This window comes from Bufo gargarizans, chromosome 2, assembly GCF_014858855.1.
Source record: "Bufo gargarizans isolate SCDJY-AF-19 chromosome 2, ASM1485885v1, whole genome shotgun sequence".
Classification (NCBI taxonomy): domain Eukaryota; kingdom Metazoa; phylum Chordata; class Amphibia; order Anura; family Bufonidae; genus Bufo; species Bufo gargarizans.
This window is the reverse complement of record NC_058081.1, coordinates 493425408-493450268: the sequence shown is the minus strand read 5'-3', so window position 1 is coordinate 493450268 and position 24861 is coordinate 493425408. Positions and strand designations below refer to the sequence as shown.

Below are 24861 nucleotides of genomic sequence, written 5' to 3'. Positions count from 1 at the left end.
TGCATTCGCCCTACAAGGCATTGTGCCTGGTTGAAAGGGGTTATCCAACCCATATAATGCCCCCCAAAATGCCTGGGCACCTCATACTGGTCATACGTAACCCTTTTCCTTGCACCCGAGTCGCTTCTGACGGCTGCCGCTGCATCTCCCTCACGCGCGGATCAAAACATCAGGCAACTGGGTGGGCAGCCAATAGCTGGCCGCGACAAGGACGAGCCTTCCTAGAGTCACCTGCGTTGCTATTGGCTGAACCATGACCCCTCCCCAACCCCCCCCGTCGCTGGATGTTTTGATCTGCTCGATGGAGAGATGTAGCGGCGGTCGTACGTGCATCAGAAGCAACGCGGGTGACGGGGAGCAGGGAAAGTATGACCAGTATGAGGTGCCCAGGCATTTTGGGGAGCATTATAGGGGTTGGATAATCCTTTTAACACTGAATTCCTTGGTAACAGATTCCATTTAGGTTACGACTAAAACAGTACTTCAGCTATAGTTCCACAGTAACTTATAGTAATACACTATTCATAGGGGCAGATGGAGAACTGTGACCAGAGCAGAGACCCTGTCATTATGAGCACAACACCTTTCCCAACTATACTTATTGCTCTATCCCTGGGGCAAATAATCAACTCCCTCCCATAAACATGAACTCTTCCTCAATGTATTATTAACCCATCTAGCTAAACAGACTGATGCCTGAACAAGCATCCATTGTGTTTGCTTATTGGAACTGTGCGCTGAAGCTGGATATATACCTATTTATCTAAGGCTGGGTTCAGACCTGAGCGTTCGGGATGGACCGCAATTATATGCGCGTTTACAATCGCAGCTCCAGAACAAGCGAACGCCCTCCCCCTCTCTGCAAAGTGACCTCTGCAGATGTCACCAAGAATGCACACCACATTCTCTCAGAATTCATTATCTTCAGACAAGGGCGTAACTATAGGTGAAGCAGGGGAAGCGGCTGCTTTGGGGCCCCAACTCAGAAGGTGCCCACCCAGGAGTAAGACTAAAGGCTTTTATTGTCAGTGCCCCCTCAACAGTATTATACAGTGACATAATATACAGTGACAGTATATACAGTGTAGGAAATGGACGGCGCAGCTGCCGGGACTGATCTGAGAGAGTGATCTCTCTAGGAGATCTCTGAAGTATAGGGGAAGATGTCCATTCTTTGCTTTTGACAGACTTCCCTAGGGTTAAATAACAGGCCCTATTGCTGTAGGTGTCTTGATTGCAATTAACCAGTTTATATTTCCATACCAGGTTTGGGATGTACTTAAAGAAGAGCCAATCAGTAACTATCGGGGGCACAAGGGACGATTGCTATGTGTGCAGTGGTCACCAGTGGAGGCTGATCAGGTGTGGACGGGAGCAGATGACTTCTCTTTACACAATTGGTCTGTATCAAAGCAGGAGCACAGTCAACCTCCCAAAGGTTAGTTCCCGTATTTGATTTTTTATTTATTTTTTTGATCATTTTCATAGTCCCTTTTCAAGCAGAAGTATAGGGAGTCTTAGGAGCCCTTCACTCAGGTTGATTCACAGACAATTTTCAAAAACAACTGAATGTTCCCAATAATTGAGATGAGAGCTGTATTTACATGCAGCAATCATCTCCTCTGTATGGGGGTAAGATGTTGCTGCTCAGTCGCTCATCACCCATACCCATGCAAAGGACCTTTACAGGAAATGCTTGATGGGAAAACAAATAGCTCTTCTTTACAAGGCAAAAAATTTCTCTTTATTGCTACTTGCAGTTAGTTACCATGTAAGTCAATGTCAAACCCTTTAAAGCCCCTTGAAACATGACTAGGGTTACGAGCCAGACCAGAGACAACCATCTGTGGACAGTACTGCTTTGGAGTTAAAGGGAACCTGTCATCAACTTTATGCTGCCCAACTTGCAGGATAACAGGCCAAACTGGATGGACAAATGTCTTTTTTCGGCCTTATGTACTATGTTACTATGTTACATACTAACGGCAGAATAAAGTAGAAACAGATGAGTTGATTTCAGAGGTCTGTCATTTATAAGTTAAAAGTAAGTGGTTGCTGAGAACCAACATCACAATCATTGCAGACTGGGCCTGGAAAAGAGTCCCGGCCCCCTGAGAAGAGTCCTGGTTATTCATGAATTCCTGCCCTCCCTGCCCACCTGCTGATGGCTGACCGTCTTCTACCTAGTTTTCTCCCTTTCTCTCTAGGAGAAAACTGCCAATCATCAGCAGATGGGTGAGAGAGCATGAGATTCTGAATAACCAGGACTCTTCTCAGGTAGATGTGACTCTTTTCGAGCCCTGAGCTGCAATGATCATGATGCTAGGTCTCAGCAACCACTTACGTTTAGCTGATGAGTGACACACCGCTGACATCAGCATTTCTGTCACTATTTTATGCTGCCCTTAGTGAGGTCAGCATAAAGTTGATGACCGGTTCCCTTTAATGCTGTTCGTCAGGTGGGTTGCTAGTTTGTCAAAGGCATTTCCTGTAGGCCAACTGACGAGGAGCAAGAACTCTGAAATAGTATTGTCCACATGAAGGTTGTCTTTGGTTTGGCTGATATCGCTAGTCATGTTTTAAAGCTCTTTATTGGTTTGGGTAGCTACCTGCAGGTGTCTCTAAAGCAGTCCAAAAATCTTGTAAGTTCCTTACGCTATCTTCCCTTTTTAGGAAAGAAATCCGTTGACCTGGAAAAGAAACGCTATCAGCAAGTCAAAAACAAGGCAAAGAAAAAGAAGAAGACTGACATTATTACTCAAGAGGTTGGAGGAGAAGTGATAAGCAGGGACCAAGAAAGTCTTCTCACCACAACACAGAATGGGGCATCTGATCAAGAAGAGGATGGGGCCTCTCCTGAGATGATTCCTGAGAAAACCCTGCAGGAAGGTATAGTATGACTTGCATCCTATGTTTGGCCCAGAGTGGTGTAACTAATGGTGACTGGCCCATTCATATTCTATGCATTGTTAATACTAATGAATTGTAGCAAACCCTCAGGAAAAAATGTGAATTTGGTATTCACAGTTGGAAAACAGAAATGTGGAAAATTATGAGAATTTGAACCATAAACTGCGTTATAAACTTGGAGGACTTGTTATTATACAGTGTTTAATCTTCATCTGAATCTAGACAACTCTATACGCATAGACATCCTGTGAATTATAATCCATCTGTGTAACTGAGGTCAAGTCTTAAGTATACGATTCTACATTTCTTACGGCTCTGCTGACATATAAATAATTTAGTGATTGAAGTAAAAAAGTTTGTTCAGTATGTAAGCTGTCAAAGTACGGCCAAGACCTCTACCGTGATTCTTACGCCATAAATGATGCATACATATATATTATTTACAACCGCACCAGAGGATCTCCTGACCTGCACTTGTTACTCCAGGCACTTCTCCCATGCAGGGGTCACATTGGGTTCTCCCTCTATATTGTCTCATTATCTGGAGTTTATGGTGTTATTATAGCTCTGGTTTTGATACTTTTATATAGATATAAAATAAACTTCCCCTGACGAAGCTATTCGGTTAAACGCGTTGGGTAGGTGAGGGACAGAGGTATGGGAGATGTGAATATACTCTGTGAATTGGTAATCCTCTTCAGGCTTTTTGGCTCTCCTCTATATTACTGTTTTGCTATCTTACTGCTATAGATTTGACATACTATACTACACTTTTATGTGTGATTTTACAATAATTGATGAGTTTTCTTATTTTTTGTGCAGTTTGTAGTGGAGATCCATTTATTTTTCTCTTCCCTTTTTCAAGTATTTTACTATGCAATATATATGTGATTAGTTGGAAGACATCCTTGCTGTGCTTACCTTGTATACCTATTCTACTTAGTCTCATCCCAGCTGTCCCTCTTTTACTTTCTGCTGTCCCACTGAAATGGTGGGGACTCCATTGTATATGCTTTGTATATACGGTACGTGTATTTAATAAAGTGATTTATTTATTTTTTGCTAACAAGATGGTTGTTTGTGGTTTATAACCTGGCTATACACTTCATATATATACATATTATGTAATTCCGTGTGGCCCTACTAGGTCATCATATAGTTTTTTTTTTTTATATAGATATAATTGACAGTACAGTAAACTAAGTAGCATATTGGTGTACTGCAATGGCCTTCAACTTGTGGCTCTCCAACTATTGCAGAACTATAACTCCCAACATGCTTTGACACATTGGAGGCCACAAATATACTATACATATACATATATATATATATATATATGGCATAATGAGGGACACTTTAGGACCCCCATATAGCTGACATTTAGCGAAGTCTATTGTCAGTTTACGCCTTTTCCAGATTTTCTGATCCTAAAAACGTTGCTTCACTGAAATCGAATGATTTCCCTATTGCATTGTTCTTGAAGGGGTTATCCAATAACATAAACTGCCCCCCCCTCCCCATGTGCCAGGCCCCTCACAGGGAATATACTTATCTGGCTCCCCGCGCCGCTCCAGGTTCCCGCACCACCACTGCTGCTTCTCTCAGTGCGCCAATAAAAAAGCATCCGGTGTCGGGGGGTGCAGCCAATGGCAGGCGGGGACTAGCCTCCCTAGAATCATCCGCGATGCTAGGGAGGCTCGTGGGGGGCAGTTTGATATTGGATAACCCCTTTAATTTGCCTGTACAGTAGTGTAAACCTTGGGTGGGGGTCATAACATCAGTCATGCAGCCTCTTCCCTGCCTCCACTGGTGGGGGATATTATGGCAGCAGCTTTGTGTGTCTGTTATCCTTTCTGTAACTTGGTAAAATATAAAACAATGGACACCTTCTCTGTCTGTGTGATTCTAGCTGCAGTGGAATCTCAGCCTGTGTCCGATGCTTCACCTCTGCCAAGTATTGAGAAGCGCAGTCCAAGCCCAATATTTAAGAGAGCTGCACCCAAGAAGGAGCAACCAAAGGAAAAGGGAGGTTTGTATTGTCCTATTGAATAACGTACATGAACTTGCAGTGGCTTTTGGCTACACTTTAATACTGAGTTATGTCTCATGCACATTTGTATTTTTACTTTAGAAGTTACTATTCTCATTCACAATATCGACAAGAATAGGAGATTTTCTGTGGTTTGCATAATAGACATCTCACGGATGACATCCATGTATTGTCCTTTTTTTTTTTTTAGGACATATAGAAATGAATGGGCCTATGCGCAATCCGCAAAAAATGCGGTTCAGACACGGATACAAGATACGGTCATGTGCTTGAGGCCTTAGTAATAGTTTGAATAGCAATTTCCTAAATGTTTTAACCCTTTAGTGCTATATGACGTATATACTCGTCATGGAGCACTGCTCCTTAGTATACTACATATATATATATCCCCCCCCCCCCCCACAGCTCCCGATGTGCCCCCCCAGTAAATTTCAGGATGGCCGAGCAGGCCGGCCGCTCATCCCTCAGCTTCCCTCCCAGTTTCAGGATGGCTGGAGCAGTTGCAGCGTGTCAGCTGTAACTTACGACCACCCTTCAATAGGAAAAAGCACCAGTCTACGTGGGTTCCCATGGTTCTGGCCACCAGAGAGGCTGATGCTTTTTTTCTATAGTGTGCAAGCACGGCCACTGATGCTGGATTGAAAGATGGTCGTAACCATGGAAACAAGAAGTGTATAATGTGATGAAAAAATTAATCTAGCCACCAAAGGAGGCAATATGGATAATAACAATACATCAGTGAATGCCTTGTATTAACTTTCTCTACATGATAATTGCCTCTTTCTGAACTGAGACAACCCCTTCAGTGCTCCAGACAAAAAAAAAATACCTAGGAGCCATCGGCTACTGAACTGAAAAATTTAGTGGCCAAATTACATTTTTAGTCGCCAAATTTAAATACATATAACTATAATTAAAAAAGACTTGGAGGAGAAGATGAGACAGTAGTGAGCCAGCTCTACATACAGCATACTTCCTGCCAGAACTAGGAAACATATACAGTGCTGGGATTTTTGCCCATTCCTCCTTGCAGAACTGCTCCAGCTCCTTCAAGTTGGATGGTTTGCGCTTGTGAACAGCAATCTTTAAGTCTATCCACAGATGTTCTATTGGATTGAGATCTGGGCTTTGACTAGGCCATTCCAACACATTTACAGTTTCCCCTTAAACCACTCAGGTGTTGCTTTAGCAGTGTGTTTGGGGTAATTGTCCTGCTGGAAGTTGAACCTCCGTCCTAGCTTCAAATCATGCACAGAGTGGGACAGGTTTTGCTCAAGAATATCCCTGTATTTAGCACCATCCATCTTTTCATCAACTCTGACCAGCTTCCCAGTCCCGGCTGCTGAAAAACATCCCCCAGCATGATGCTGCCACCACCATGTTTCACTGTGGGGATGGTGTTCTTTGGGTGATGTGATGTGTTATGATTTGCGCCAGACATAACGTTTTCTTTGATGGCCGAAAGGTTCAATTTTAGTCTCATCAGACCAGAGCACCTTTCTCCATACATTTTGGGAGTCTCCCACATGCCTTTTCGCAAACTCACAACGTGCCTTTTTGTTTTTAGCTGAAAGTAATGGCTTTCTTCTGGCCACTCTGCCATAAAGCCCAACTCTATGGAGCTTACGGCTTATTGTCGTCCTATGTATAGATACTCCAGTCTCTGCTGTGGAACTCTGCAGCTCCTCCAGGGTTACCTTAGGTCTCTGTGCTGCCTCTCGGATTAATGCCCTTCTTGCCCGGTCCGTGAGTTTTGGTGGGCGGCCGTCTCTTGGCAGGTTTGCTGTTGTTCCATGTTCTTTCCATTTGGTTATGATAGATTTGATGGTGCTTCTGGGGATCATCAAAGATTTGGATATTTTTTTATAACCTAACCCTAACTTGTACTTCTCAACAACATTGTCCCTTACTTGTTTGGAGAGTTCCTTGGTCTTCATGGCAGTGTTTGATTAGTGATGTCTCTTGCTTAGGTGTTGCAGCCTCTGGGGCCTTTCAAAAAAGGTGTGTATAAGTAATGACAGATCATGTGACACAGATTGCACACAAGTAGATATCATTTCACTAATTTTGTGACTTCTGAAGGTAATTGGTTGCACCAGATCTTTTTATGGGCTTCCTAACAAAGGGAGTGAATACATACGCACATGACAATTTTCTGTTTTCTATTTCTAAACAATAGTTTCATTTATATATTTTTCTCATTTCACTTCACCAACTTAGACTATTGTGTTCTGATCCATCACATAAAATTCAGATTAACAAAGCATTGAACTTAAGGCTGTAATGTAACTAAATGCGAAAAAATTCAAGGGGGGTGAATACTTTTGCAAGGAGACTACAGCAACACATACCTCCTTCCATTCATTGACATCTCCTGTCATGTAGACGTTCTTTTTACTCTTCTCCTTTTGTTTGACCCAGAGCTCCATGACAGATACTTTCAGTCACATCTAGGCTCTGAAGAGTTTGTTAAAACATGTTAGATTTCTTAATTTTTCTATAAGCCTCCCCACATTTTAAGCACAATCTCCCCACCCTGGTTTCCCAACAATGTCATCCTGCTGTCCCTCCCAGCCTTGTGCCCACTGTGCTCACCAATCCCCCTGCTGAAAAAAATAGGGACCCCAGTAGACATAGTGTCCTTATGGTGTTTCCAGCAATTATAATGGCCCCTAGAGTGCCCTCCAACAGTACTAATAATGTCTGCTAAAATGCCCCCAGTAATAATAATAAAACCCTATATTGTGCTCCCAGTACTAATGCCTGTATTGTGTCCCCAAAATTAATGTCCCCTTTTATGTCCCTGTAGTAGAAATGCCCCTACAGTGCCTCCAGCATTAATATCTCTTATTTTACCCCAGGTAAAAATGCCACTATAGTGCCCCCAGTAGTAATGCCCATGTACAAAAAAAATCCTGTTATAGTGCCCCAGGATTAAAATGCCCCCCAGTGCATCCAGTAATGTCCCATATAGTGCCCTCATAAAAAAAAATGCCCTGGTAATTCCCCCTATAGGGCCTCAGTGTTAAAAGTTCCAGTGCCACCAGTAATGGCCCTTATACTGTATTAAAAATTCCTCTAGAGTGCCCCAATTATGCTGCCAGTTATGTCCCCCACAGTGCCTCTCCATTAGTAATGTCCCCCACAGTGCCTCTCCATTAGTAATGTCCCCCACAGTGCCTCTCCATTAGTAATGTCCCCCACAGTGCCTCTCCATTGGTAATGTCCCCCACAGTGCCTCTCCATTGGTAGTGTCCCCCACAGTGCCTCTCCATTGGTAGTGTCCCCCACAGTGCCTCTCCATTGGGATTGTCCCCCACAGTGCCTCTCCATTGGTAGTGTCCCCCACAGTGCCTCTCCATTGGTAGTGTCCCCCACAGTGCCTCTCCATTGGTAGTGTCCCCCACAGTGCCTCTCCATTGGTAGTGTCCCCCACAGTGCCTCTCCATTGGTAGTGTCCCCCACAGTGCCTCTCCATTGGTAGTGTCCCCCACAGTGCCTCTCCATTGGTAGTGTCCCCCACAGTGCCTCTCCATTGGTAGTGTCCCCCACAGTGCCTCTCCATTGGTAGTGTCCCCCACAGTGCCTCTCCATTGGTAGTGTCCCCCACAGTGCCTCTCCATTGGTAGTGTCCCCCACAGTGCCTCTCCATTGGTAGTGTCCCCCACAGTGCCTCTCCATTGGTAGTGTCCCCCACAGTGCCTCTCCATTGGTAGTGTCCCCCACAGTGCCTCTCCATTGGTAGTGTCCCCCACAGTGCCTCTCCATTGGTAGTGTCCCCCACAGTGCCTCTCCATTGGTAGTGTCCCCCACAGTGCCTCTCCATTGGTAGTGTCCCCCACAGTGCCTCTCCATTGGTAGTGTCCCCCACAGTGCCTCTCCATTGGTAGTGTCCCCCACAGTGCCTCTCCATTGGTAGTGTCCCCCACAGTGCCTCTCCATTGGTAGTGTCCCCCACAGTGCCTCTCCATTGGTAGTGTCCCCCACAGTGCCTCTCCATTGGTAGTGTCCCCCACAGTGCCTCTCCATTGGTAGTGTCCCCCACAGTGCCTCTCCATTGGTAGTGTCCCCCACAGTGCCTCTCCATTGGTAGTGTCCCCCACAGTGCCTCTCCATTGGTAGTGTCCCCCACAGTGCCTCTCCATTGGTAGTGTCCCCCACAGTGCCTCTCCATTGGTAGTGTCCCCCACAGTGCCTCTCCATTGGTAGTGTCCCCCACAGTGCCTCTCCATTGGTAGTGTCCCCCACAGTGCCTCTCCATTGGTAGTGTCCCCCACAGTGCCTCTCCATTGGTAGTGTCCCCCACAGTGCCTCTCCATTGGTAGTGTCCCCCACAGTGCCTCTCCATTGGTAGTGTCCCCCACAGTGCCTCTCCATTGGTAGTGTCCCCCACAGTGCCTCTCCATTGGTAGTGTCCCCCACAGTGCCTCTCCATTGGTAGTGTCCCCCACAGTGCCTCTCCATTGGTAGTGTCCCCCACAGTGCCTCTCCATTGGTAGTGTCCCCCACAGTGCCTCTCCATTGGTAGTGTCCCCCACAGTGCCTCCCCATTGGTAATGTCCCCCACAGTGCCTCTCCATTGGTAATGTCCCTCACAGTGCCTCTCCATTGGTAGTGTCCCCCACAGTGCCTCTCCATTGGTAGTGTCCCCCACAGTGCCTCTCCATTGGTAGTGTCCCCCACAGTGCCTCTCCATTGGTAGTGTCCCCCACAGTGCCTCTCCATTGGTAGTGTCCCCCACAGTGCCTCTCCATTGGTAGTGTCCCCCACAGTGCCTCTCCATTGGTAGTGTCCCCCACAGTGCCTCTCCATTGGTAGTGTCCCCCACAGTGCCTCTCCATTGGTAGTGTCCCCCACAGTGCCTCTCCATTGGTAGTGTCCCCCACAGTGCCTCTCCATTGGTAGTGTCCCCCCCCCACAGTGCCTCTCCATTGGTAGTGTCCCCCCCCACAGTGCCTCTCCATTGGTAGTGTCCCCCCCCACAGTGCCTCTCCATTGGTAGTGTCCCCCCCCCACAGTGCCTCTCCATTGGTAGTGTCCCCCCCCCACAGTGCCTCTCCATTGGTAGTGCCCCCCCCCCACAGTGCCTCTCCATTGGTAGTGTCCCCCCCCCACAGTGCCTCTCTATTGGTAGTGTCCCCCACAGTGCCTCTCTATTGGTAGTGTCCCCCACAGTGCCTCCCCATTGGTAGTGTCCCCCACAGTGCCTCTCCATTGGTAGTGTCCCCCACAGTGCCTCTCCATTGGTAATGTCCCCCACAGTGCCTCTCCATTGGTAATGTCCCCCACAGTGCCTCTCCAGTGGTAATGTCCCCCACAGTGCCTCTCCATTGGTAATGTCCCCCACAGTGCCTCTCCATTGGTAATGTCCCCCACAGTGCCTCTCCATTGGTAATGTCCCCCACAGTGCCTCTCCATTGGTAATGTCCCCCACAGTGCCTCTCCATTGGTAACGTCCCCCACAGAGCCCCTCCCGTAGAAACGTCCCCCACAGCGCCCCTGTGCTTGCTATGAAAGCTGGAGGGGGGTCCTCTGTGGAAGCCAATTAGACCATACCAGTGGCAGGGTTAAATAGGCTATCTGCGAGTGTAATACTAAGAAGTATAGCGGTGCATTATACCAGGAGACTTGATGTTCAAGTCCCCTAGTTTTGTTCAAGTACAAGTTGAAATTACACTGCACCACAGCTACAAGGCAGATGGCATGCAGATAAATATTTAAGCTGATACAGCACTTGCACTAGTGCTGCAACCTCCTTCAAACAGCTGATTGGCAGCGGTGCCTGGAGTTGGATCCCTGCCGATCTGATATTGATTACCTATTCTGAGGACAGGTCATCACTATTATACCATTGCTCAACTCCTTTAACATGTCATTTATTTATACCACTTGGAAAGTAAAAAATAAGAAATGCTAAAGGAACTGCTATTTTTGCCTTCCAAAACTGAAATAAAAAGCTATAAAAAATTAATATGTACCCCAAATTTGAACCAATAAGAAATTGAAGCTCTCACACAACTCTGTCAGCAAAAAAGTAAAAACATTATGGCTGTTAGAAAATTATTCCAGGAAAATCCATGCTCTAAAAACCAAACCTTCTATATATGGGATATTGCATACTCAGGAGAAATTGTGCTTCATTCTGTGTGGTGCTTTTTCTCCCATCTATCTTTCTGAATATAAAAGATTTGAGCTTAAGCTAAATATGATTAGAACAAATAGTCACTGCACCCCTAGATGAATTCCTTGAGGGGTGTGGTTTCCAAAATTGGGTTTTTGGGGGTGTTTCTTATGGTTTAGCACCTCAAGCCTCCCGGTGCCTGAAATATCCTAATAAAAATGTATGTAGTCGGTGAATGCTCAGCTTGACATATGCAACCTCCCATAGCCCCAATGCCTGTATACAGAAATATATTTTTTCATACATGGCCGTCATTAGATTGTCATTGAATACACATGTTATTTCTCTTCTAGACCTGCACAGCCGAAAGAAGAAATCGCGCTCTCTGCTTCCGATCAGCACCAGCAAAGATCACCGCTCTAAAGAAGAGCAACATCGGGACTGTGTGAAGCTGGCAGCCGTCCTGTGCACCGAAGGAGGTAATCGTAATGTGCTGTCCTATAACCATCATTCAGCTATCAAATGTTTGCTTTTTCTCATTAGATTTCTTTGGCCACTTATCTCCGCTATAATAATTTGGCAGGTATATTTTTTAAACCTTTACATGTTTTAGTGGAATTTTTGGCTAGATAAATGGAAAATCATAATGATGACCGTTTATTACAAAAGCGAATGTCACCCTACATTTAATCCCTATGTTATAGTGTGTATATAATGTATGTTCAGAAGCAAATTTCTAAGTATGTGTAACTTATCTTCAGCCTATATTCTAGTGCAGCACTGCATTCACAGTTCTGCAGGCTTCAGAGCTTTAATCTCCCAGCATTCCTGGCTCAGTGTCTGTATAGAGCTTGCTCTGGTGATTATGGAAATGCTGTCTTTTCACTTTGCACTGTACAGTGATTTTGTAAAAACTGTCCCACTGCATTATGGGAATTTGTATAAACCCGGAAGGTTTGTGTCTGTGAACATAATTGTCACCATGTTCCAGTAGCAAAAAAAAAAATTGCGAATGCAGCTCTGGAGGAGACTGGTCTTTATCACATGTTGTAGAATTAGTATGAAATAAGTTTTTGCCTAGTTGCTGAACTTCTATAGATTATACCTTGATGTAAACAGTTACTTTAAATGGAGTCCATAGAAGCAGGTATACGTTGAAAACGTGTTAGTCTGTGGAGCACTGCTGTACAGGCATGCTGAATGTCGTCTTGTCTTTACAGAATCAGCAGAGGGGACGGGTTCTGTGAGTGAGCTTTCATCACATCTTGGCCTCTACAGTGACCGAGCAACTTTACGCCGACTCATGGAGGAAGAGGGTTAGCAATAAATAGTTTTCTGACAGTTAACACTTGAATAAACTTTGAAATTGGTATTTAAAGGGGTTTTCCACCATTTAAATATCATATTTTTGTTGGTATGCATCAGAAAAATGAATAGTATTTGAGGTTATGTCATAATTGATGTAAAAAAAAAATATATATGAAAATCAAACATCATACCGTACATGACAATCTCTTTGTAACAAAGCTAGAACTTGCCCTGTACGTCACATGGATCCAGAGATCTCCAGATGTATTGCTCCAGTTGTCCTGCTAGCTTTAAAGGGGTTGTCCGGGTTCAGAGGTGAACCCAGACATACCTCCATTTTCATTATTATTAACATTGAAAATGCCTTATATAGTCTATCTACCAATCTTTTACATCAGGAAAAGCTCACCTGGAGAGTGGACACTCAGAACTCCAACACCAGGTCATGCTGTGGAAAGGTGACCTGCAGGGGGCATTACAGCTGGCTTCTGAGAGGGGAGAGCTTACAGACCAGCTGCTTGCTCTGGCACCAATGGGTAGGTATGAGCAATATATTTACATTCAGCCTTCTTTAGTTCATTAATATGACCATTAAGTACAAGATTGTATACATGGGCACACCAAGTGGCAGGCTTGGCACTAACCCATTTAGTGGCAAGTCAACCAACGTCTGGAGGAAAGAAGTATTTGGCATGTTGTGTACTGCAGCGCTGTACGTAATAGTGACATGCTATATAGAGGCTGTGTACATTATGTCGCATATTCATTATGTAGTGAGATGGCAGAAACACACACACACACACACACACTGCGTCCCCAGTCATGTTTGTTTTGTGTGACTGGTTGGAACATAGACCCTCAAGGTGTTAGGTCCTAGTTATAAAAATCACTCTGCTTCATTTTTTTTTAGCTGGATATAAAGTCTGGGTTTGGACGGTTGAAGCATATGTGAAACAGCTTTGCTTCCAGGAACAGTATGTAAAGGCTGCCACTCACCTCCTCTCCATTAATAAAGTCTATGAGGCGGTGCAGCTCTTAAAAGGAAACCACTTATACAGGTAAGTGGGTCTGCAGAGCTTATATTCATAATGAAGGGTCCTCTCTTCTGTTGGCTTCTCAGAGTTGACATATGTCCTGTATCATTATAAGTTTGGTTTGTCTTCTAGAGAAGCCATTGCTGTCGCCAAAGCTCGTCTGCAACCAGATGACCCTGTACTCCGAGATCTGTACACCAGCTGGGCCACTGTACTGGAGCAGGATGGTCATTATTCTATGGCCGCAAAGTGGTAAGGCACAGCCAGATGGCTTGAGAAAGTAGGTGTAGGGCTGTCTGGAGATGGGTAATGTTAGGATGAGCAAATGTTTGTGGATTCCATATGACATGCCAATACTCTGTGTATGGGAGCTTTAACAGTAATTCTGCTCTGCACTTCTCTTCATTTACTCAGTTACCTAGGGGCATCATCCCCATATGATGCAGCTAAAGTCCTGGCCAAGAAGGGGGATCTACCGTCTCTCAACACCGCAGCCGAACTTGCTTTAATCTCAGGAGAGAAGACTTTAGCAGCTTCCTTTGCTCTACGCTGTGCGCAAGAACACATCACTGCAAACAACTGGGTTGAGGCCCAGACGTCTCTGAAGCAGCACCCAACCCTGCTGGTAAATCACTCAAAGCATTGTCTACCACTGTAATAAAGGGAACACAAACATTGATGGGGGTCATGTATAAAAAGTATCTATCGCAACCAGTCATGTAGAAAGCTTCTTTTAAATACTGTTTGGCTGCTATGGTCCACACCACTTGTTATTTGGTTCAGAAAGTATATGCTTGTATAATTGGGTCATTTTACAGGGCCACAGGCTGGTCTTTTGTACCAGTGAATTACTGTTTAACCACCTTGAGGACAAGACACCAGTGGATTGGAAGACACAGTCCAGCCCATGTTTTCACGAATGTGTTGGCCACGCCAGTGAGGAGCCTTTCATTAGTAAACTCACAGGCCTGTGGCAGATGGAATATGGGCTGTGCTCAGCAGACCAGTATACAGGAGGTTTGTCAGCAGCTGTGTGCATCTGACACCCCGCCAACCACAGGCAACACCAGCCCCAAGCAGGTAATGGAGCTCTTCTTGACTGTTGTATGTTATTCACATTGGTTAATTCCTGTCTCATCAGGAAAACCCATTTTGCAATTGCCAAACCCATGGAAATCAGCTAGTCAGGGGAAGCTCTGACAGGCCATACCTATCCTTTGCAGCAGCCATCTTTGGCCTTCTATGTAATACATGTATGGGGCAAGAGCTGCTCTCTGCAATGAATCTCCACCCTGGCTAATAGAGTGGGTCCTAAGAGGAAGACAGTCTTTATGGCATCTATATGCATTAATTGGGCATATGAAAAGGGATCTATATAGGGGAACCTGTATTACATAATTGTGGTATATTCACATGTCACGGATTTGTTGCATACACTTTTGCGTCTCTACCATTCAGCTGAATGGAGTTTGCAGAAATCCATGCACATGCCACAGAAACAAACCCCTTCAGATGGGTGAAACCGATCTGAAGTCGCACATTTCTGCAACAGATCTGCCACATGTGAATATATCCTAACTTTGCACACAAGAGATCAGCGTTTAGAAGCGACATCTAGCAGCTCTGTCATTTATTAACTCTTTCATTGTCCATGACTGTCCCATTTACTTGTCCACACAGCTGCTTCTCCACATCGCTCACGAGGTGGCGCTGTCTGCTCTGAACTACCTGTCAAACAGCTGGGATGAGATGGCGGCAGCGTTACTCCGTGCCCTCTACCGTTGTCATCAGGCAGGACAGTTTACATTAATGCAAGAAATTTCCCATCTACTGCTGCCAAAAGGTAGGTTCCAGGAGCTATAGACTTGTAATCCGTTCCAGAGTCACACTGCGTCTTTTTTCACTGTTCATGGCTGCTTTCAGAATTCCCGTTGCCCTTCAGACTCTCAGACATGTGATGTAACAGTTTAGCTGCTCCCACAATGCATTGCTCTATGGTGACAGGAAACCAGCAGAATTCTAGTTTTAGATGTGAATGGCGAAGGAAACAGTGTATCGGTACATGATGAGCACAGAATTTGCAGAGTTTCTCAACACTACAGTAAACTCTCTTAAATGGAACATCCTATTTAAATGTGGACTATCCCTTTAAATAAACATATTGGGGTAGATAGATCAAACTATAATTTTATGCCAATCTTTTGAAAACCCCTGCACTACCAGAGGATGCGCATCTGGCAGTCTGTGCCCTAGACTGAAATCTATGGCAGCTCTGAGTTGCTGTAATTTCTATGCCGGTCCCGCTGGTCCTGCCCCTTTCTCACCTCACCATTTTCAAAAAGTGGTGAGGGCAGCATATAAATGCCATTTGCAACAATATTTTGTCGCAGTGGCATTTAAAAAGTCGCAAGCACAGTGTTTTCCTCCAGAAAACTGGCGTACGGAATTTACCAGGGAACATCACTGCTTCATAGCTGTCCATTATTTCATGCTACAATATGTTCTATGACGTGTAATATTGTTGTCCTCAGGTTGCGATGAGCTAAGAAGGAACCTCAACCCAGACAATAAACAAAGTTTGGCGGCATGTGACAGCGTGCAGGCGTTCCTCGCCTATATCCAGTTGTATGACACGTGGTGGAATCAGTCAGAAGTGAAGATGGAGATCTCTTCTGGAGAAGATGCAGTTCTCACTGTCCCAGGGGAGAAGGATACTCCAGAAATCCCTTGTGATTTTGGAGTGCTTTTGTCAGACCTGCATGCCAGCTTCCAGAATGCACAGCGGGAGATTACGGATGTTCAGCAAGCTCTTCGGGAGATGATCCAGCAGCATCAGAGGAACAGGCAGATCCAGGATAGTTCTCTAGAACTAGATCAAGACGCTGACTCAAACCCAGCTTCATCGCCAGAGAAGGGTCCTGACAGCAAGAGCCAGATGTGAGTAGACTATGTGAAGCTCATTATCATTATTCCTTCCTTTTGCTCTTACATTAATTGTCATTCTGCTGTTTTACACAGTTCGAACCCAAATCCAGTCTCCCTGACGGAGCTGATGAAGAAGCTTTCTACAGCAAACCATAAATTGGCTGAATTTCCTGAATACCTAAAGGTAAGAGCTGCTGCAGCAATTCAGTTGAGTAAATCAGGTTTAAAGGGAATGTGTCATCAGAAAATGACCTATTGTGTAAATCATGTTTTTATGTTCAATATATTTAAAAAAAAGTTATTTTAAATTTTCCATATTTCCTATATTTAAAAAAAATACTAAAATCCTGCAGTTTTCGCACTGTCCACTAGGGCACACTTTTTCACACTTGCGTTCAGAGCGGATCCGTCTCAGACGGATCCGCTCATATAATGCAGACGGTGGCTCCGTTCAGAACGGATCCGTCTGCATTATATTGTTAGAAAATTTCTAAGTGTCAAAGTAGCCTCAGACGGATCCGTCCAGACTTTACATTGAAAGTCAATCGGGGACGGATCCATTTAAAAATTGAGCCATAGTGTGTCATCTTCAAACGGATCCGTCCCCATTGACTTACATTGTAAGTCTGGACGGATCCGCTTGCCTCCGCACGGCCAGGCAGACACCCGAACGCTGCCAGACTAATGCATTCTGAGCGGATCCGCATCCACTCAGAATGCATTAGGGCTGGACGGATGCGTTCGGGGCCGCTTGTGAGAGCCTTCAAACGGAGCTCACAAGCGGACACCCGAACGCTAGTGTGAAAGTAGCCTAAGCCTAATAAAAGGTGCTTCTTTACTGGAGTTATCCTCTTATCATTACAGACAGAATTACAATGACATTTTTCACCTATATATAGATTACATAGATCCGCCTCTCACAATAGGTAATATCACAGCTTATCTACTCCCTCCTATCAGTGAGGTCCCCTCCTGTCCATTGTGTCTATAGCCCATGGTGGCCACTGTAAGGCAAGATGGAAACCCCCATAATCACGTTCAGGAAATTGAATTAAAAAAAATCTGGAATCAGAAAATAAAAACTGATTAGAAAGAAAGGATGTGTTTTAACTGGCAGTAAAAAAAATTTGGTGACATATTCCCTTTAATGGGTTTTTTCTTAGGGCAGTCCATCAATGTGTAATTGGTAGGGTCCTGGCGGGCATTTACATGCAGTGTGATCTCTTTCGCAGTATGAGGACGAGGGATCACTATTGCGATCCCTCGTCCTCATACAGAATCATTGTTGCTGGGCAACAAATCGCTGTTTAGAAAGCACGATCTGCTCCCCAGAAACAATGATTGGCGTGCCTGCACGAACGACCGGATCGCAGGTTATCGGCAGCACATTTAGATGGGCAGATTATTGGGAACGAGCGTTCGCTGGAACAGTTGCTCCTGATAATCTGGACGATTGTTAGTTCATCTAAATCCACCTTTAGTTAGCAAGTGCAGCTGCCTCTTTAGGCCCCATGCACACGGCCGTGTTTCACGGCCGTGTGCGGGCCGTGTTTCACGGCCGTGTGCGGGCCGTGTTTCACGGCCGTGTGCGGGCCGTGTTTCACGGCCGTGTGCGGGCCGTGGAACCGCGGCCTGGATCCCTCCTGAGAGCAGGAGCGCACAGCGTCACTGGTTGCTATGACGCCGTGCGCTCCCTGCTGCCGCCGCAATACAGTAATACACTGGTATGATCTATACCAGTGTATTACTGTACTGTGCCGGCAGCAGGGAGCGCACGGCGTCATAGCAACCAGTGACGCCGTGCGCTCCTGCTCTCAGGAGGGATCCAGGCCGCGGTTCCACGGCCCACACACGGCCGTGTGCATGGGGCCTTAGTCCTTCACCAAGCACAGCAGGGAGTCTGCACAATGCTACCTTAGTACTGCACTTTAGGCCATAACTACATGGGCAGAACCGCTGCTCTGTCTGGTACAACAGACAACCTCTTTTTTTCTTACAATCCTGGAAGTCCTAAGTACTAAGAAAAGATGTCCCAGGATGGTTATATTATTGAAGAAAACAAGTGTTAGCAAAAAGAAGAATTGCTGGCAGTTCCTCTTTAAAGGGGATGGCCAATTTGTAAGATTTATAGCAGATTTTCATTAAGGTATTTCTTATGTGACATACATTTGCATGTGCAGGAAGAGGATCCATCCAGGGGCATGGGTGATTCACATCGTCACAGCCATCTTGCGCCCTATGGACTCAGCAGGGAACAAGTACTGCTGTTTATGCAGCCCACAGTTTGGGACGAGGAGGGTGATCGAGAGCGTAGCTGGGATAAGATATTGTGAGACACACAGATGTATGTCAAACAAGAAATATATTACGACACATCTGCCATCATTCTTAAAAATTGGCCATCTCATTTAAATATATTCTATGTATATTTGAAGTATGATGCCCAGTAAGGGCCCTTCTCAAATTAGCCAGAGCAAAGGGCCAAAAAGAAAGATGAGGGAACTCAACCAGGCCATGGATTATATGGTCACCTAAATATTTTACTGGCCACCATGAAATAGTACTTCCCAGAGGGTGCAATGTGTGACCACTGCAACCTTCTGCAGCACCCAAGAGGTGATCACTGGAGTGATGTGCAGATGAGATGATGGCTGAGGCAGGATTGTTCAGAGAAAGAGTTGTCTTCTTGAGGCAACATCTTCAAGAATAAATAGAAGAAATTCCTGTTCCCATGTAAGACCAGACTGCAAAATTAAATGGAGTCACCTTGGGGACAAACTGCACTTTGACTATTTTTACTGCAGGATCACTCCGCCATTGAAGTCTATATGACAAAAGGCCAGATCTGTGTCTCTGCAGTGGTTGCATACAGCTCATCTGGTACATATGTTCCATACATGTCTTCCTTATATTTTCTCTAGGTGCTGCCATTTCCTAATGTTCTGGAGAGCTGCCTGGTCCTACTTCACCTCCCCTCTACTAAGCTGGCCTTGGATGTACATGGACAGGCGATAAGTCTCCTGCAGAGACATGGCTCTGGGTCACCCGACTACCAGAAAGTAGCCAGCAAGTTGGTGTCATCATTACAAGGGCAGCAGTCCACAGACTAAGTTGGCTTCTGACTGCTTCCAGGTCTGCAATAACCACCGCACTAGTGCCAGCATCCATCAGCTGCCTTTGCTTCTCTCTGAAGCTCTCTACTATAGTCATCCATCCACCCTGAGTATATTTATAACCTCTGGGATTTGAATTATGTTCCCAGCAGTGGTCTGACCAAGGCCTTAGGATGCATGGAAGATGCTGAACTGTAGCTTTGGACACTCCATGCAGTTCAATGCCAAGGACCCATTTTCTTTTTGTTCTCCATATTCTGCTGTGTGCACGTATCTTGAATGATATGCAGCAGTCAGTGCACTCAACTCCTTATCGTGGAAGTGTTTTTTTTTTTTTGTGATGGACCTGTAGTTTATAGGGAATATCCATCTTTGCAACTAATTTTACTTTGGCAGTTAAGAATAAAATAAATTTGCTAATATTCTTGGTTACAGACCTACATTTTTGGCTACAGCTCCCATGCAGACTTGTGCATCTCCATGTTAACAGACTGCAGTCACTTTACCATACATTTGTCCTCTTGCTAATATATACGTAAGTAAGAAGTAGAGGACACATAGGAGGGTGGCTGCAGGATCAGGGGTTGCTTGTAGTCTAACGTGAAGACACACAGGTCTTCGGCAAAGTCTACACAGAAGACACAGAATTATGTTCCATTTTAAATGAAGAATACTTTAAAAAACGTGCTTCGTTTTCACTTTAGTTGCATTGGAACAAAAAATAGTCCCAAAGATGGACCTTTCTTTAATGATGTTGTATGACAGAAAAACAGCGCCTCCTTTCTCTAGAGTGTGGTATTGCAGCTAAGCCCTTTGCACTTCAATGATTACATATACCTAAGAATTAAGTTTGAAACAGTTTCTGCCTTTTCTTCCACTTTCCAGGCTATTCTTGTTAGGCTGGATTTATACACTGAAGTCTACTCATACTTCTGTGAAGCAGAGGATGGGAGATGCTACTCACTTAGAGTCCAATTATGTCTTTTATTTTTTTTTAAATAACCCCAGCAGTGTGCTGTACCTAGTGAAAAAAATCATACTCGTCTGCTCTCCGTCGCTCTGTTCTGTAATCTTCTGGTCCCAAGCCTATAAACTTCTGGGCTCTGGACTGGAGCATATGGACCGCTTCAACCAGCAACTTTCCTCAGCAGTGATGTGTCCCCAATCAGCACGTCACTGCTGGGTCACATGCTGCTTGGGGACACGTAACCATGGGCTGCAGTGACACATGTAAAGCCTTTCTGAAGTTTACAGCCCAGGGACCAGTAGTGAAATAGAGCTAGAACAGTGCATGACAACACACTGCTGGGGCTGTTCTAACAAAAAAAAAAAAAAGCTGGTTATCCCACAAAAATATTATCACCTATTCTGTTAACCTAGCATGATACAAATACTGAATTTAAAGAAGGATTCCCACAAAAAGGTTTTTAGTCTGTGACATGTTAGAAAGGTACATGATGTAAACTGCTGTAAAGGTAATTTTCTTACCAGATACTGTTTGTGAGTTATAACCTTAATTCTGATCCTTAGCTATGTCATGTGTCCAACACTGACTAATATAAATCACACAGCATTTTATATGTGGACAAGACATCCGTTTCTCTATGTATTCCTATCGGAGCCTCACGCTCAGTCTCCTAGGAATAAATAGAGAAGTTACTGACTTTTTGTCTTGTGTCAGTTGGAGATCAGACTGTTGGTCACATGACACAGCTGAGGATTAAAAGGGAGGCTATAACTCACAAATACAGTCACTGGTAAGATTACCTTCACTACAGTTTATATCATACACCTTTCTAACAGGTCAGAGAGTAAACATTTTTGTGGGAGTGCTACTTTAAGCAAAAAAATATATAATGACGCTTCTGCTGTAATGTACAGTATTTTCAACAAAATGTGGAGAATATTCTGTCTTGTATATACTGTAATTTTCAAGTGTATGATTATCAGCTGGCTAAGAATTGTTTCTATAGAGTATCTGTTTATGATGCGTATGAACCTGATGAGGTTTAAATGGGGAGTTGCCTTTTTTCAGATACAGCAGCTCTGCCCCGTTCCAGTAAATTGAACTTAAGCTACTTTCACACCTGCATTAGGTGCGGATCCGTCTGGTATCTTCACAGACGGATCTGCACCTACAAACGCTTGTATCCGTTCAGAACGGATCCGTTAGCATTATTCTTTTTTTTAAAAAGTCTAAGTCAAAACGGATCCGTCCTGACTTACATTGAAAGTCAATAGGGGACGGATCTATTTTCAACTGCACCATATTGTGTCAGTGAAAACGGATCCGTCCCTATTGACTTACATTGTAAGACAGGATGGATCCGTTTGGCTCCGCATCGCCAGGCAGACACCAAAACGCTGCAAGCAGCATTTTGGTGTCCGCATCCAGAGCGGAACGGAGCCAAACTGATGCATTCTGAAAGTATCCATTCAGAATGCATTGGGGCTGAACTGATCCGTTTTGAACCGTTTGTGAGAGCCCTGAAACGGATCTCACAAACGGAATTCAAAACCCCAGTGTGAAAGTAGCCTTAGCTGGAATACCAGCCCCAACCCATGGACAGGAGTTGTGCTGTTTCTGGGAGGAATCCTAGACAAATCCTTTAAGACCAAGATGACGCCGCTATCTTACTAAGGCTACTTTCACACTGGCGTTTTGGCTTTACGTTTGTGAGATCCGTTCAGGGCTCTCACAAGCGGTCCAAAACGGGATCAGTTTTGCCCTAATGCATTCTGAATGGAAAATGATCCACTCAGAAATCAGTTTGCCTCCGTTCCGTCTCCATTCCGCTTTGGAGGCGGACACCAAAGCGTTGCAAGCGTTTTGGTGCCCGTTTGACGAAACTGAGCCAAACGGATCTGTTCTGACACACAATGTAAGTCAATGGGGACGGATCCGTTTTCTATGACACAATCTGGCACAACAGAAAACGGATCCGTCCTCCATTGACTTTCAGTGGTGTTCAAGACGGATCCGTGTTAGCTATGTTAAAGATAATACAAACTGATCCATTCTGAACTGATGCAGACTGTTGTATTATCTGAACGTATCAGTCTGTGCAGATCCATGACGGATCCGCACCAAACGCGAGTGTGAAAGTAGGCTAAGGGCAGTTTATATCCCTAACATTTCGAAGCACTGCAGCTGTTTTAGTTTTGATAATCTGAAAACGATACAGACATCATTTACAGCTTGGAAAAATACAAATGCACATTGCATTCATTACTAGAGAAAATAGTCCTAGAGGACAAAGAGTATTATGGTTAGTTACAGTGGTCATGTCGGCTTTAACTGTATGTACGGGGAGTAAGTATGGTGGATCCGATGCATTAAATGACACTGTGAACCTACTTGTACAATATGTTTTCTCAACTACAGCCATGCCAAGGAAGACTTTTTTTCCAATAAATATTTAAAAGTTTAAGATGCCAGGAGTATGTTTTAAATTTGCATCATAAGAAAAATGCTGATAGGCTCCCTTTAATGGGGTTATCCCACAATTAACCCCTTTAAGGACCCGCGCCGTACATGTACGGTGCTGGTGGACGTGACTTAAGGATCAGCGGCACGTACCCGCCAGTCACTAACAGCTGGGCCCCTGCTGCATACGCTGGCATCGGTGAAAACACCGATGTCGGCGTTTTAACCCCTTGTATGCAGCGGTCAAAGCTGACCACGGCATGCAGAGGGTATGGGTGCCCTCCGCTTCCCGATTGGGTCCCCGCACTGCAGAGAAGGCAAGCCCGATGCCTTCCATAGGCATCGGAGCTTGCCTTCTACGGAAGCCTTAGAGAGTCTCACAGGCAGGCTGTCAGCATGAAAGCTGACAGCCAGTGCATTACAATACAGGTTGTATTGTAATGCATTGCAGAGGGGATCAGACCCCAGAAGTTGACGCTCCACAGTGGGACAAAAAAAAAGTAAAAAAAAATATATATATGTTTTTCATAATAAAAAAAATTAAGTTTCAAGAAAAAAAAATCCCAAAATAAAACATATAAATTGTAAAAAAAAAAAAAGGAAAAAAAAGAAAACCAGACATATTGGGTATTCCTGCGTCTGTAACAACTCGCTCTACAAAAATATCACATGAACCACCCCCTCACCTGAACGCCGTAGAAAAAATAAAAACTGCTAAAACAATCATTTTTTTTGTCACCTTACATCACAAAAAGTGCAACACCAAACGATCAAAAAGGCATATGCCCCCCAAAATTGTACCAAGCAAACCGTCACCTCATCCCGCAAAAAATAAGCCCCTACATAAAACATCATGTTAGTAGAAAGTTCCAGTATTGTTACTGTAATACTGGCTTCTATGTGGCTGTAATATACGTCACTGGCTATGAGTGATGGTGCCGAGATTGCTAGCGCTGTGACTGGTGGCACTGACTGATGGATGATACGACTGGCACCGACTGGTGGCTGTTGCCTGTGGCACTGACTGATGGTTGAGACGGCTGCTGGCACTGACTGGTGGCTGAGACTGCTGGTACTGTGACTGATTGCTGAGACGGCTGGCACTGAGTGGTGGCTGAAACTGCGGGCACTGTGACTGGTGGCTGAGACAGCTGGCATTGACTGGTGTTGCTGAGACTGCGGCTAATTGCTGAGACCGCTGGCACTGACTGATGGCTAAGACGGCTGACACTGACTGGTGGCTGAGACGGCGGGCACTGTCACTGGTGGCTGAGACGGCGGGCACTGTGACTGGTGGCTGAGACGGCGGGCACTGTGACTGGTGGCTGAGACGGCGGGCACTGTGACTGGTGGCTGAGACGGCGGGCACTGTGACTGGTGGCTGAGACGGCGGGCACTGTGACTGGTGGCTGAGACGGCGGGCACTGTGACTGGTGGCTGAGACGGCGGGCACTGTGACTGGTGGCTGAGACGGCGGGCACTGTAAATCAGACCCCCTGGCCCCTATAACCTCCCCCCTCCATCCTTTAAATCAGACCACCAAAGTCATGGGCCCTGATTTATCATCCCTTCACTCCAGAATTCTGGCGTCAATAAATTTCAAAAATAGGGCTTTTGCGACTTTTTGGAACTAGCTTGCGCAAAATGTTGCCAACTTTTTGCATTTTTACACCACTCACTCCAGTTTTGTAATGTGAGTGGAAATGTGGTCATGGTTAGCTATGTTAATGAGTTTCCCACAAGATTTATAACTGAGCTTTTTTTTATAAAGTCGAAAAAAAATTGTCGCAATCTAACTCTAGCATAGGAAAACTGGAGTAGCTTTTCTAGACAGAAGTGTTAGTTCTAAGGATAAGACAAATTTATCAAACAACCGACGTGGCAAGTACGACAACATAGACTCAAGCGAAACTGACTTCAAATATTCCCCTCATGATAAATTCTTCCCTGGTTTTGACAGCTTTAGAGGCTCT

General features: G+C 45.0%; 1 protein-coding gene across 1 annotated transcript in view; it reads left to right on the top strand.

Annotated features, from left to right (window-relative positions):
• Nucleotides 1–21621, top strand: part of GEMIN5 (gem nuclear organelle associated protein 5) — a 64763-nt gene extending 43142 nt beyond the window's left edge. The window contains 15 exon segments of the mRNA XM_044281189.1: nucleotides 1267–1438; nucleotides 2674–2889; nucleotides 4820–4939; nucleotides 11435–11560; nucleotides 12302–12397; nucleotides 12788–12925; nucleotides 13300–13447; nucleotides 13556–13675; nucleotides 13838–14048; nucleotides 14242–14433; nucleotides 14435–14503; nucleotides 15104–15266; nucleotides 15955–16360; nucleotides 16442–16532; nucleotides 19270–21621. Coding sequence (XP_044137124.1) covers nucleotides 1267–1438; nucleotides 2674–2889; nucleotides 4820–4939; nucleotides 11435–11560; nucleotides 12302–12397; nucleotides 12788–12925; nucleotides 13300–13447; nucleotides 13556–13675; nucleotides 13838–14048; nucleotides 14242–14433; nucleotides 14435–14503; nucleotides 15104–15266; nucleotides 15955–16360; nucleotides 16442–16532; nucleotides 19270–19458 — 2457 coding nt within the window. The 3' untranslated portion in view covers nucleotides 19459–21621.
• The last annotated feature ends 3240 nt before the right edge of the window (nucleotides 21622–24861 follow it).